Source organism: Apiospora kogelbergensis, assembly GCF_038363985.1.
Source record: "Apiospora kogelbergensis strain CBS 113332 chromosome Unknown utg000011l_segment0_segment0, whole genome shotgun sequence".
Lineage (NCBI taxonomy): Eukaryota > Fungi > Ascomycota > Sordariomycetes > Amphisphaeriales > Apiosporaceae > Apiospora > Apiospora kogelbergensis.
Genome location: NW_027117428.1, coordinates 433,145 through 447,335, shown reverse-complemented (window position 1 = coordinate 447,335; position 14,191 = coordinate 433,145). Strand labels below are relative to the sequence as shown.

Here is a 14,191-nt window from a genome sequence, read left to right as displayed (position 1 = left end):
ATGGCCAGTCCCAGTCTCAAACCCCAGGCTCCCGGCAACGAAAATGTCAAACCCAAGAGCAGAGGGTTTCTTGCGAGTTTCAGAAGTAGTTCCACTGGATCTAAGAAGACATCAACACCAAGGGGCAGTTTTGACGAGTCACAATCTATTCATAACAACACTTTCGCTGGACCTCCCTCGCACATGTACAGCCCAACGGCACAAGGGGTTGATCATGACTCCACCAATCCGCGCCAAGCGCCGTCAATCAGACCCAGTACATCGGGATCAACGCAGTCGATGTCTGCGCAGGATAAGAGACCAGGGATGAGTCGGCATTCCTCGAACTCTGGCCATGGTCGCAGTATGTCCTTGCTTGCGAGGCTCAAAGGACCCTCGTAGTTCTACTGCAATGGCTCAGATGCGGAAGCCAAAGAGGACAAACCTCGCCCACCCCTTTCTCGCTCAGAGCTGACTAGTATAGAAGGAATGCCAGTCTCGCAGCATATTGTTCATCCGGCATCAGCGCTGGCGTTATTACAGAATATGGATGGGGCACCGGACAATGGAGAATCGCGAGGACGACAACACCCGGCGCATCCGCCTCGTCTCAGAGACTCGAGCAGCGACTATGAAGAGGCTGGCCTCGCGGACAGGCGAGATCGACGACTAAACACTACGGGCCATACTTCTGCACCCCAGCAACCCATCGCGAACGAAGGGCGCCGCCGTCCTCATCACTATGCTGCCCATATCAAACCCCGCAGTGGCGATGTTGAGGCCCACCCAACCGGAGACCAGGACACCGGTAGCCAGAAGAGCCAGGCAAGGGAACTTAACGCCGATGTGCAACATATTGCCCATCACCCAATGCGGGAATTCGAGGAGAAGGCGCAACGCACAGAGCAAGCTGAAAGGAAACCAGACTACCAGTCTAACATCGACATCTACGCCTCACCCTACAGAGACGAAGTTGACCGTTTGAGTGTCAGATATCATTTCCAGAACGAGGAAGGTCGTATCTTCGTTCGCAGTCATGAATCATCGACCAAACCAGCTCCTGGTGCACTTGAACCGCAACCAACTGTACAAGACGTGAAGATGCTGTCACCTTCTCCCAGTGCGATTGGCAGAGCCGTGAGCCATGATGACTTGGGCGACGCCACAGAGTGCAGCGAGGACGCACCTATGATCGAGGATGTTGTGAGGTTGGAAGAACCTGCCATGGTCCCCAGCGCTCACCAAGGATTCCAAAAGATGGAAAAACTTGCCGACTATTTCGCGTTCATCTCCGAGTCCTACGCCCATCCATCTCTGAAGCTGAGGGGTCCCGCCGAGAATAGAATACCATTTTCGCCCCGGATTGAAGAAGCCTCCGATGAAGATGACGAGGAAGAACCAAGTTGGAGCATCATGACCCCGAGCCTAGACAGTGCAAGGGACCCTTCAACACAGGCGGTGACCGCAACTCCTCGAGACCCCACAGTGGCACAGCTATCATTATTGGAGGGCCCGCCGGTTGTCATATCACCAGCCATTTCAGTTGATCAATCAGATAGCGATGTGCCAGCATTTGAACATCTTGTTGATACAGTTCAAGCGACAGGTGCGGTAGAGACGCGTTATCAGCCTCAATCGCTTCAAGAGGCACAATCCAGTGGCAACTCGGAAAGATCTTCTTCTTCTACGAATGGTGAATTCCGTCCCCTGACCTCGGCAATAACGACCCCGAGCAGTTCGCGCCCACACTCTCGTAAAGGACACTCGGTGGATATTGTTTCGAGATCTACCGTGAAGTCAGCACTCGTGCAAGCCGACGAAAGAGCAGCGCAAAAGGCCTATAGGGCATCAATTGTGGAACCATCTACTCCTACTGGAGGACGCAATTCACGTTCGTCTAACCCTGACACATATGCTCAGGATGATAGTTGGAGCCGGACAGCTCTGCCGATTGACCAAGACAACCAGTCTGTAGTGTCGTCGCGCTTGACCCGATTGGAGGCTTGGGCTTAACGCACTCACTCGCGGGGACCCCTACCTCAGTAGCCTTCGCCGATGAACTGAAAGAGGGGACAGAGGAGCCGGTACGGGTGCTTGAACACCCATGGCGGCAGACCCTTCCCCCCAAAGCACACTCTGCAATAGACCTGCCTGCGACCAGTTTCCTGCCGCCGCTTAGACATCAGCCTTTCAACCCAAGGAAGGCCAAGATGAGAGGTTCATCCACTACTAGTCTCCCTACCAGCCTTCCGAACTCCCCGCCGCCTGCCCTCGATGCGGAAGCTCCCGCTCTGCGCCCGACCTCGTTGAAATCATCGCGAAACAACAGCTCGACCAGCCAGGACTCGCAGAAGAACCCTGCATCTGCCAGTGCTGCCTATCTCCGAGAAGCTGCACGGTAAATGATATCGCACGCCAGTGCGATGGAGGCTTTTTCGTGATTATTTTTATCTTGGCCTGCATTGAGGGATGATGGCATGATGAATAGGATAATCTGGAGCTTTCTCTCTGTCTCTCTTTCTCGTCTCATTTGTTTGTATGGCTGATACATGATACTGCATTTTATTTCTCTTCTTTGCTCGAGTGTGGGTTCGATTAGCTAGCGTGTTATCCTTGCATTTGGTCGGATAGGGGGAAAAGCAAGGTCTGTTGAGTTTCTTTTCTTTGCATACATACTTCCTCGGATGTTCCTCGCTCTTGTGCGGACGATGTCGCGCGTGATGGGAAGATATCGAATGTTAGTGATCGACGGGCACGAGAGCCATGCTTCGGCCGACTTCAACGCGTTCTGCAAGCGGAAGGACATGATCACGGTCTCCATGCCCCCGCACTCGTTGCATCTACTTCAGCCACTTGATGTTGGGTGTTTTAGCCCGTTATAGCGGGCGTACGGTCGCGAAATCGAAGGGCTTATGAAGTCACTTGTTAACCGCATCACCAAGGCCGAGTTTCTTATCGCCTTCCTAGCCGCATTTTGGAAGGGTTTTACGCGCGAGAACGTCCAGGCTGGATTCAGCGGGGCTGGTTTAGTACCTCTCGACCCGAACAGAATTCTCGCGAAGCTGGATGTGAGGTTATCGACACCTTCACCACATCCCGCCACCCTGCTGGCGAACACCGAATGGGCCTCTCAGACGCCACACAGCCCGATAGAGGCAACTTCGCAGTCTGAATTCATTCGGAAACGAGTCCGGCATCATCAGGGAAGCTCCCCGACACCAATTATTGAGGCAATTACTCAGCTTGAAAAAGGTTTCCAGGGTATTTACAACGAGAACGCCCTCATCAAGGCCAGGATCAATAGCCTTGAAGAGGCCAACGTCGCTCTCGCAAAACATCGGAAAGCAAAAAGAACTCGTGTCAAGGATGGAGGAACGCTTTCCTTCGGCGAAGCACGAGATATTCTAGATCAAAAAGACGCTGATGCGCAGTTAAGAGAGGAAACGCGTGCGAGTAGCAGTCGCGCAACGCGGTCGCGACCGCGCGAAAGGCGCTGCGGCAACTGCGGAAAGGCTGGTCGTAATGCGCGCACCTGTAAAGTGAATGTATAAAGCATGGAAGAATTAGATTCCGGTTGGTTTACATTGATTTACGGCGTTGCGGTTGCGTAATTGATTGATTAGTAGCGAATGTGCCGAGAGGTGCGCGCTTCGATTGTGACCCACGTTATGTCGAATCAGGAAATCAAAAGCATATTGTTTCCAACATTGTAGCCGGGATGGAGAAAAGTAATTCGAGGAACCGGAGGCGATGCGACAGGAAACGACTGTGCTCGCGGTTTCAAAGTTTGTTCGGAGTTGGTCATCGCATCACAGCTTGCGCTGGTTCATTGTTGATATTGAGGCAAAATACAGGATGGTACCAGAGGAACTTGCACTAGTTGTTGGCACAAGCTGGCCAATCCGAACGGCGTCTTTGATATTCCGGTCCATACCTGGAAACCATCCTAGCATGGTGGGGTAGAATGCCCCGCAAAAAGGAGTTCCCTCTTACATCTTCAGGTGTACTGGATCCCCACGCACCAACGGATGGGAACAGCTATGCGCGTTTTGTTTTATTTTATTATCTTATGTCTGGATGGCTGCACTAGCCAGCTGTGACTCTGAGCCTCCCGCGGGGCATGAGGACGTACCGGGCTAATCTAACTATTCTATCTCTGTATACAACAAAGGAGGATTATCCGACAGAATCGGTTGGGCTTTCGCCATTTCTATAGCAGCTTTCTCCCTCGGCCGGTTGAGGGCAGCCATCTGCAGGACTGTTAGCTTCCCAGTGAAGCCTTTCCATAGATCTGTTATACATGCGAAAGCATGCATAAACTAGGGTTCCCCTGCCACGTGGCCCCGCGTCAGCGGGGCTTTGCGTCAAGGAGGGGATTTCCGGGGGCCGACCGTCCGTCCTACGCATCCAAAGAGCCGTAATTTGGTGCGGTCTGGCTCTCGGTTGTAGCACCGTTTCGTAGTGCTACGGTATCTCCTGAAGATTTGGAAATCAAAAGTAAACGCCCCAACCCCTTATTACTAGAAGCGGATAGGACGCAGAACGGAATAATACAGAGACAAGACATGAAGAGTAGATGCTAAAGAAAAAACGAAAAGGAAAAGAGATATAGCACATGTTCGGTCTCCCTTTACCTTGGGCAGATGTCGGTATAGAACTTGGTCGTGCGAAGGAGTGTTTGAAAGTCTTCCGGACTCCTCATAATCTGTAGCCTGTACGACCGCCATTCAGCGGCATTTCTGGGCTTCGTTCGCGGCTTTGCAGGCCATCGGTCGTAGGAGGCTTGTGCCTTCTTGCACCAGAATAGGTGTTCCGGATCTTTACGTCTGCCGCAGCTCCAATCGAGCTTGGCATCGTCATGCTCTCTCGCTCTATGGTACCAGGCAAAGTCGCCGTGCCCGGTTCGCACTGCCAAATACCTGTGTAGCATTCGCCTGCTTAGTATGTCCAGCTCCGGCGGGCATTTCCGGTGAGGAGCGGTCGGCGTCTCCTTTCCTCGCCGGCCAGAGCCGAATGTTGTGGTGCTTCCCGACAATGATATTGGTAAAATTAGAAAGGCAGACAATATGAAAGATGGCACTGATCGCGCCAAGCTGAAAGTATGTAAGTACATGAATACCGAAATTGGGGAAACAAGCCGGCGCAGATGTGAAATTGGCATTTCTGTGAAGGTAATGAAAATCACAAGCGTTCTCAGCAAAGCTTAGATCTGTTAGCACGCTAGTACGCACTACCAGCCCTACTAACGGGTGTTCATGGCAGCGACCCAGTTGGGGGAAAACAATCGGTCACCACACTCTTAGCGTCTGCTAGCTTTCAAATTTTACTGAGCTGGCCCCGCTTTACAACGCATGGACTGGAGGTGGGGGAGAGCTACGGTGGCGGGAAGCTAAAGGGGCCCGGGTCGAAGCCTTCTTGGTCCTCGAAGAAGTTGGGGATGTCTGGAAAGGACAACGGAGATTGGTTTGGAGGCTGGAGCTGCGTGGCAGGAGTGGTCTTGGGCGCGGCTCACCGTATCGCTTCAACGGGGAGCATGGCGGCATAGCCATACCACGCAACTGCCTTGATCCAGACCCAGTACACTGCAGGATATTCTATTCGAGGATTGCGGCGCAGTGCTTCGCCGTTTGGCCTCATGATGAATGATTTTGTCTTACAATTCTTCTTGTCTGCGTTGCAGCAACAGCAATCGGTCAGTGTACAGTATATCACGAAAATCTGAATACTTAAGCAGTAACTCATCCCCTTTCGACGAGGCCTATTTTTCCTTCATCATCTTGGTCACAGCCCTCACAGCTTACTTACACAGCACTCCAGTGGCAATCTCTCTTTCTCTAACGAATTTCCCAATTTTTCAGGACACTCTTCTCTGATCTCCATCATCTACTCATAATGGAGACAAGCGCTGTCGGCCGTCTGCGCAGGACGGGCCCCAGACTGAATACATCTTAGCGTCCAGCATCGTCTCTGGCTCCTTTGTCTGCTCCAAACTAACAACAATACAATCCAGGCCCTTGTTGGCGCTACTACCTAAGTTCTATCATATGGCATAATTCTGGCCTCTGTTATTCTGAAGAATGCCAAGCGCCAAAATGATCCAAATGCGTGCAATGGACAAGGTCTACTCGTTACACACACACACACACACACACACACAATTTATTAACGCCCGGGCGGCGAAGCCGAAAGGACAACGATCGCTAATCTATAGTACAGTCTAAGTCCTCTCCTTGTCACCCAAAACCCCTACATATTCCAATTTCGGCTCATGCAACTCCTTCAGAAGTGGCGCTAGCCAGAAGAAAAGATTTTAGGCCTTTAGAGATCACGTCGACGAATGCATACGAATGAGCATAACAGAATGTTGGCCGAGCTGCTTCCCGCAATAGACATTACTACTGATTGCCCCGCCGAAAGGTGCCTTCTCTGCTACCACCCTCGAAGCTGCCATTAAACAAGTCGTTCAAGAGAACTGTACGAGCAGGTGTGCATAACCGCAGCCAAGTCCATGTCAGCCGACCGCCGCCCTTTGCCCGCATGAAGACCTAAGGTTGCGCGCGTAACATGCACGAAGACGTATACTGCTACATTACGTTGGGCGGTGGCACTGCAACATTCAGTGCTGACCTTTCGCAGTATGAGTCAGAGTGTCGCAAGTTTCCCGTACACCATATTGTTTCGTTCGACGACTATTTGTGCTTCTGAGTCGTTTCGTAAGGGTTTCCGTGGCGTATTTAAAAGGTGCAGTTCCAGGTTTTCCAGGTCCAGCTGGGGCGGCTGGCTTTGTGGTCCTCTTCTGTTTCTTGTTATCTGCACCTTCTTGGAATTGGAATATCTGTCGATTGCAGGGATGGGTTATCCAATTATCTCGTAAGCTGGGCGTTGGGCTCGGCCGGTGGTCAGTCTGGTGTTGTAGGCGCCATCACCGTTGCCGTATGTTCGCGGACAGCAGCACTGGTACGGCACGACTCAGGCCTTATTCTTTCTAGGCTTTAAGAGCCATTAATTGAATTACTGTATAGCAGGTTGCTGTGTGATAAGATCGCGCGCAAGCGCGTGACAAGATGTAGGAAGGAAGGTGCTGATTCGCCGTAGTACGACACGCTGAGCGGCCGAGCCAGGAAACATAGCCAACTCCAGCACTGCGAAGCACGAGTAGCCCTCCATTGATCCTTATCTACTGGCTGCCTCGCTTCACATGTCATACCCTCGTGCCACAAGACGTTATGCTTGATGCAGGACCGGGTTCCGCATTGGACGCACCGGAATATTGGACTGCTGCCGTTGCTACCATACCATTTCTAATTGCTGCGTCTGCGCCTTCAAAGCCACTGGCGACACCAGCCATCGCATCGTATTGGCACTCACTGGGTAGTAATGGTTCCAGGAGGCATGAGTTCATTTTGACTGGTTCATCACTGAGAAAGAATCATGGGCAATGGGGTTGCGTGCCACGGTGCATCCATTCCAGAACTCCTCGGGTGGTGAATTATTGAAATGTACAGCTCCTAGATCTGAGCTTCCAGCCGAGTCACTTGGCGGACCTCCACCCCCGAGAGTCTCCAGAGATAGTCGCCTAAATTGGAGAAACTTGGCAGCGGCCGCTACGGCCAGCTTCCACGGAATCATACACCATCAATATGTATTATTGCTGCAGCTCCTGTCATCCCAATCATTGCGGCCCGATGCACAGCAATGATTTGAATATCTTGAGAGGGTAGCACTAAAAGTCCCTACGGTATTTATCCGGAAGAGTGCATGTTACATTGTTCATCTAAGGCGACGTTGCTACCATCGTATGCTGCGCTGGATTTCAAGTATGGTCCGATACTGGACAATGAAGCAGGCATTGTATATATCAGTCCGACTCCACCGATCCAAATGGAAAAATCAAAACAGCAGATGCATCTTCACGATCTGTCTGTACCGGGAACTGCTCGCTCTTCTAACCCAACTTGAAGCCATGAAGAACGCCGCTTTCAGTGTAGCTATCGCGATGCCGATTGCAGTCGCCTTTACTACAACAACCATTGTGCCGAGCGAAACAATCACTGTTAGCAACTTTGCTCGATCCGGGTTAGGAAATGATTCCCAGGTCTGGTTTTCGTTCGCTGGCGTCGTGTGTACAGCCTCGAACTATACGATTCCCTCCGATCGCTACCCTTGTAGCGATAATGTTTATTCTTTCTACATCCTCGAAGCCGCAAATGAGGTGCGGTATACCTTTGAGATCCAGCACGACCTCGGAGAGTAAGTTTAGTATCATTGATCAAGTACATGGGCGTACTACTAACACTACCATGTTGCAGTGCCCTGCTTGTAGGCAGTTTTACGACTCGATGCAACGGGCCGTGGCCAACAATCTGTGGTCAAGTTGGCTCCGCTACATTCAACCTGAGCCAACTACTATAATCAAAAGGTTGCAAGGGATGAGCGTACCAATACGACCGCGTTATTTGAATACTGTCATCCTTATGACGAGCAGTGAAATATCTTGCTTATTCTAGCTGTACCAATGCAAAGACATCCTTCATCTCGTCCACAAAGCTCTGTTGCGCATCAGCAGCCACGACTTGGCCAACGGTAGATAGCACTGCATTAAGAGCAACCTGGCCACCGTAGTAAATTGGCCGTTAGGGGGTGCATGCTCGTGCAACCCAGGCTTTGCAATTTTAGCACGAATCGGTAAGGATCGGCATTTCGTAAAACCTGTTCTTCACAGCGATTGCAACCTCGTATTCTTCCGGGTGGGGTCTCGTACTATTGCGTCTGATGCCTACGTAATACTACTTGCATTTCTGTTGCCACAGCAATGTCAAGCCTCCTGGCTGATCGTCAAACGACTCCATGTACGACTCAATACCAACAATGTGTCAGTACCCCCTACGCAAACATCGACACTTGCTCGGGAATCGTTCCTACCTAATCACTTGAGGGTGGTGAGCGGTCTGGGATCGCATAGTCTGGGTTCAGACCCATTCGCCGAGTCGACTACTGGAATATGGATTGAGGTTTCATTCATTGTATGTCATCCTGTGTAGATTCAATACATTTTCCCGTTAACACACTTTCTTGCGGAAAATGAAGTAGCTGGCCTGTACACCCGGTTATCCCTAATGAAATACCAACAGCGGAGAAGAGAACGCATCGGAGATAATAATAAAACAATTTATAATAATTTGGTGCTAATTGCCGGATCCTCATTGATTCGAGCTCTCCATGTTAGCTCTCCATGTCTTGAGCTTCAGCTACCCCAGCGATGGGTGCAGAAAGAAGAGCTTGGCATCCATAACACTACAGCAGGCAGATCTTTGCTTCTTTGAGCGTAGTACTGCTATACCCTTCAATCAGCGTTCCGAAGGAGGATATTCATTTCCTTTCGCCGCGTACGTAATGCGTGACGTACTGACGCAGCCCCACTCTCCAGCCGCCCATCCGCATTTGCAGAAGCTACTTTAGATGCAACTCGTAGAGCGTGCACATATACTTGACTGGGCTCCATCGTGGGCATCGTAATGTTTTTGTCTTCAGGGAGCAGCACTTCACACGCAAAATGAAGTTCTATCGCATTCTAATCACGCTTGCGCGATGTGCAAGCCTTGTTGTGACGCAGAAATCACTTTCGCAACTTGACGAACAGAGACTATATAGTCGTGTCTTTCAAACTGCTCTCCGAGGTCCTCGCTTTCGTAAGCTGTTCCCTATTCTAGGGTGAGGAGAGTATTATCACTTACGTATAAATGTGAACAAGCCGCCAGCACGCAGCAGAACGCAATGCTTGATTCGATTGCTGATGCGATGACCGTGGCTGGCTTGGAAATAACCACCTTGAACTATACAATGCACCGGTACGAGGGATTCCTAAGCTATACGGCTGCAGGCCTAACATTCGACTAGCTGGGACCTACGCTGGTGGGCCCTGGAGGCAACTCTGAACAATGGCTCCCAACTTGGCTTCAATACCACAGGCTATTATCCGTACTCTGGCAACACGGGTGCCCGCGGCGTCACAGGCAAAGTGCACGATGCTGGGACTTACGGCGTTGATCCCAACACCCAGGAGGCCGCATTCGGCACGCTAAACTTGACTGGTCTATCTGCTGGCACGATTGCCTTCCTTGACAATCCGACTGTCACCCGAAACTACAGTCTGCCTGGATATGATGTATTTGGGTAAGTCGCCTATACCGTTCACGCCGATTGATCCTAAGCCGTCTCGATAGCACCTCCCGCAACATCTCTACATCTGCTATTCCTGAGGTGAGGATGTCTTTCCTCGAACAAACGCCGGAGGAGAACCTGTATTGATACCTTACTACAGCTCGGCAATTTGACAAGCCCCCACTGGATTTCCGCCAAGACTCTGAATTTTACACGTACGCCAAGTGAATCTCGATCGATCAGGGTGTAGCTACTAATTTGGGTCGGTATAGTGATGAATCAGCTCAATATCTCAGCAGCCATTCTCTCGTGGGTTGACACCTCGGATGAGAATGCTGCGCTGCAATGGCTGCCTTCCAGAGCACCGCCGGGCAACGCAACCAACACATGCCCTACGCTTTATGTCGGTAATTCTACTGGCGAGGTCATCCGCGGGCTCATCGAGGGCAACCAGATTGCCAACATGACGGTGGTTCTAGACGCTCCCAGTGAAGATGCACCAACGTTTACGATGCTTGGCCGCCTAGAAGGATCGTCTGGGCTAAATAAAAGCATTCTCCTCTACACCCACAGTAAGCTCGAAAAGAACATTTTGCCGCTTAGCCATACCAGGCAGTGAGCCGTTCACTGATACATGCGCATCATTGCGGCAAGCAGGCGATGGGCCATCGATTATTGAAGAGAACGGTGAGTCCACCTGGCCCGCACATAGGCAGAATTATGCTTAATATGTTCCACAGGCCCTTTGATGCTACTCACCCTAGCGGAGTACTTCGCACGCAACAAGCCAAGCATCACCCTTGAGTAAGGCATCATGGAAAAGTAACGATAATGTGGTCTAGCGCTAACAAGAACAAGCCTGGTCATTACAACAGGTCACCTGAGTAAGTGGTCACTCTGAGAAATTTAAACCTTCGGGAATAAATGTTGAAGATGGCTAACCGGGATTTGAATACATAGGTGGTGGGAAGCTCAACGAGTCCGCCTGGATGGGTCAAAGACCGGATCTGATGGAAAACGCCTACGCCTCTATCAGTATCGAACACTTGGGCGCTATTGAGTGGAAGGACCATCAGACTTCCTCTGGCCCCATTTACTCAGCCACTGGTCTTATGGAGCCGATGTGGACTAATGCGTACGCTAAATCACAAGCTCCAACCAAGTCTGAACGGCAACTGACCGGGCCTGCTTTCCTAGGAATGCTTCCTCTAAAAGCACCGAAATTCGCGAAACCTACCTCTCTGCCTTTGAAGGCACTCCTGAGTACTTGCGCATGGCCCTCCTGGATCTTTTAGTCGTCAATGGGAAAAGATCGATGTGGTATGGTGTTGGGGGGTCGAGCACACTTGGTTACAGTCAGATCCCAGCAATCGGGTAGGCCTTCCTTGAACCGCTTGTGTTGGATTTAGTCACCTGCTCACAAGAGACCTACGTCTTCAGGATCATCCCACAACCAGATTATCTTTGTACGTACCGTCCTCCGCCGCTATTTCAAGCGGGTTACTGTGAACCTTGCTATTCAACCGATCTGCGAACATCACGCACTTTAATGACGCGCTAATATAACCTTCTAGGGGCTTCGATGATAGATGGTGGATGGTCAAAATATAACCATGACCAGGCATTGGCTCAGCTTGAGGTTATGATCAAAGTCATAAACCGCCTGGACCAGGAATTTACATCAGAATATGGCAGTGATTAGCTACAGACCCTGAGTTAACCCGAAATGCTCCATGCATTCGCTGGTCTTGGCCAGGTCAGCCGCAACTTCTGCAAAACAACCTTCAGGTGCCAGTTTTGTCGTTTTTTCTTGCTATTGGTGCTGGTCTCCGTTCTAAGATGTACTTTGTTGATCCTACCACAATTTGCTCCCAGCTTGCTGTGTCCAGCGGATTTGCGCTCTTGTAGCTAGGAACAACTATGACGGGCATGTGCAATGTGCCCTTTACTTGCGCTTGGAAGCACATTTAAATGTGCTGTTGAAAACGGTATAACTAGTGAAAGAAGCTAGCAAGGAAGAATATCATGTCAACCGGGCTACCTGATAGTCGGATACACGACCTCGCCAGGACGGTTGCGATAATGAACACTAATATCATCAGGCTAAGCCGACAAAGTTGCGTATCTATACAGAATATCACTGGTGGTACATAATTCTATTGGCCGTTGCAACCATCACTAGTTGCACTTGCTAGCTTTCGGACAGTGACTGCGGATAAAACCTTAGAGTTCCATTTTGCCGCATCTCACCTCCCGCCGTTCGCAGCAACCATCGTCCAATCCAAGCGTCCTATCCTCACTATGGGCAAGCGTCTCTTCTGAGCGCTTTTTGAGGTGTATGAGTTTCTCTTCCGCGACCTCAATTACTCACCCTTCGAGGATGAATAGTTATCAGTGCATTGCTAGGCGGTTCGTACAAAGGAGGACTTGGAGGAACGTCTTTGTAAATCGGAGGTGCCTCGTTTTCACAGCTGACGCTCAAGCTAGCGCGCTCTGTCAGAGTCATTCCGAGGTGCATCCGCAGAATTCTGGCGACGCCGGTAGGATTAGCGTGCTTTGGTCGGTTGATTGAGGCAAATTCCTGGACAACTACCAACTGCAAAACCAGTTGGTGGGTAACGTTTATGTCGTCGTGGGTTTTCATGCCGCACACTGGCTTCGAACAACTGTTGTTACACTGGTATTCTATTTCCATTTCCGCATAGCCGTTGGGCGAATAGTCCAATTTCCACCCAGTACTGAGGTCAGCTGAGCCAACGGTGCGGGAGCCTACACGCTCAATTCCCTTCATGGCTACATGACCTTTCTTGGTGGACGGCAAATGTTTGGTGCATGCAGGCGCGATAGTATTCAGATGTTCCTCAAGCTTCCATGAGAGTCGCTTAAGCGTCCAATACTCGACGCTATTAACTTCGTTGCTGGTCTTGACGAAGCCTTCAAGTCGCAGCTGTAGCTTGTTGATTTCATTGGGGTGGATGACCTGAGAATAGTATACTGATGCAGCAATGTTGGTAGGGGGAAAACCCGGACGGCGTGATGAGCATTTCCGGTACTGGGAGTGCTCGCTTTACATCAATGAGTCCTAAAAAGTTGAGTGAACGTCCGTGCTTGAGTTTGACCTCGATGGTGAATTCATATTTCACTGCGATGACGGAATTGTCGGTAGTGGCAGGGAGGTGACCCTCTAACAAGAATGAAAACGGAAATTCATTTAAACCTATGAAATTGTGTTAGCAAGCTAGTTCGTCAGCTGTAAGGGTAGATCCATAGGGAGCCAGCTTACCTTGATTAAGCGCCGCTGGGCCTTCCAGGACTGTCCAGTTCTTAAGATCCATCTTCTGGTTGATGCAATCAGGGCAATGGCGCTGGTATGGCCGTTTCTGAATAACATGCATTTGCAGCCACGCTTTGAAACTTTCGATTTCGCAAGGTGCTTTTCTGACAGCCAGTAACAATTGACCAGAGACTAAAACGCCGGTGCTGTTCTGTGCATCTCCATGTAGTACGACCGGCGGCGACTCAATCTTCCAGCCGAGTGAGGCATTCGAGTACTGGCCAGATTCATTTGGTTTGAATGCGCCGAAAAGTAGACCAGGCAAAGCCCGACGGCGATGGTGGTGGTATGGGTGGCTTTTGTGGTTCTCCTCACGGCTACAAGGAACAGCCGGTTCCATCATCTGGGCCGTCCAACGGTGCTACCCACTGTCTGCGTGATCTTCAGCGTTCTCTTCGACTGATGATGCACAAGAAATGGTGCGGGGAGCGCCTTTTGTTGGCGTAGGGATCGACGGTTGCAACCTGGGGCTCCTCCGACGTACAGATACTTTCAAGTTATTGATACTTCCATCTGACCAGCTTCGTAACCCGGTATTGCGACGTGGTAGAATAGTAGGCATCAATTGACTGTATCCGCTTACAGGTCAACCCAAGCGTAATGGCTGCGAAAAACCAGGAGGGGAAACCAATCTTCCAGCAGGGCTTCGGCGGTATTTTGCCTCTTTCCTAGATGCCGCAGGATACAACAGGCGTTACAAATGGCAACGGAAACACT

The 14,191-nt window shown here is 50.7% G+C and overlaps 5 protein-coding genes across 5 annotated transcripts; 4 read left to right on the top strand and 1 right to left on the bottom strand.

Moving 5' to 3' along the window:
* PG998_014403 (uncharacterized protein) lies at nucleotides 1-1,992 on the top strand (the record flags this gene model as incomplete). Its single annotated transcript, XM_066881219.1, has 2 exons — nucleotides 1-343; nucleotides 401-1,992. 2 exons carry the CDS (start codon nucleotides 1-3, stop codon nucleotides 1,990-1,992), a joined length of 1,935 nt encoding a protein of 644 aa, XP_066723750.1.
* A 695-nt stretch (nucleotides 1,993-2,687) lies between these two features.
* PG998_014402 (uncharacterized protein) lies at nucleotides 2,688-3,530 on the top strand (the record flags this gene model as incomplete). The annotated part of the gene is made up of 2 exons (XM_066881218.1): nucleotides 2,688-2,792; nucleotides 2,862-3,530. 2 exons carry the CDS (start codon nucleotides 2,688-2,690, stop codon nucleotides 3,528-3,530), a joined length of 774 nt encoding a protein of 257 aa, XP_066723749.1.
* Nucleotides 3,531-7,942: 4,412 nt separating this feature from the next.
* On the top strand, nucleotides 7,943-8,391 carry PG998_014401 (uncharacterized protein; the record flags this gene model as incomplete). Its single annotated transcript, XM_066881217.1, has 2 exons — nucleotides 7,943-8,229; nucleotides 8,289-8,391. The coding sequence occupies 2 exons, from the start codon at nucleotides 7,943-7,945 to the stop codon at nucleotides 8,389-8,391; spliced, it is 390 nt and encodes a 129-aa protein (XP_066723748.1).
* Nucleotides 8,392-9,819: 1,428 nt separating this feature from the next.
* On the top strand, nucleotides 9,820-11,435 carry PG998_014400 (uncharacterized protein; the record flags this gene model as incomplete). Its single annotated transcript, XM_066881216.1, has 4 exons — nucleotides 9,820-9,827; nucleotides 9,877-10,152; nucleotides 10,501-10,712; nucleotides 11,101-11,435. The coding sequence occupies 4 exons, from the start codon at nucleotides 9,820-9,822 to the stop codon at nucleotides 11,433-11,435; spliced, it is 831 nt and encodes a 276-aa protein (XP_066723747.1).
* Nucleotides 11,436-12,499: 1,064 nt separating this feature from the next.
* Nucleotides 12,500-13,817, bottom strand: PG998_014399 (LMBR1 domain-containing protein; the record flags this gene model as incomplete). The annotated part of the gene is made up of 3 exons (XM_066881215.1): nucleotides 12,500-13,134; nucleotides 13,241-13,357; nucleotides 13,424-13,817. The coding sequence occupies 3 exons, from the start codon at nucleotides 13,815-13,817 to the stop codon at nucleotides 12,500-12,502; spliced, it is 1,146 nt and encodes a 381-aa protein (XP_066723746.1).
* Between the last annotated feature and the right edge of the window lie 374 nt (nucleotides 13,818-14,191).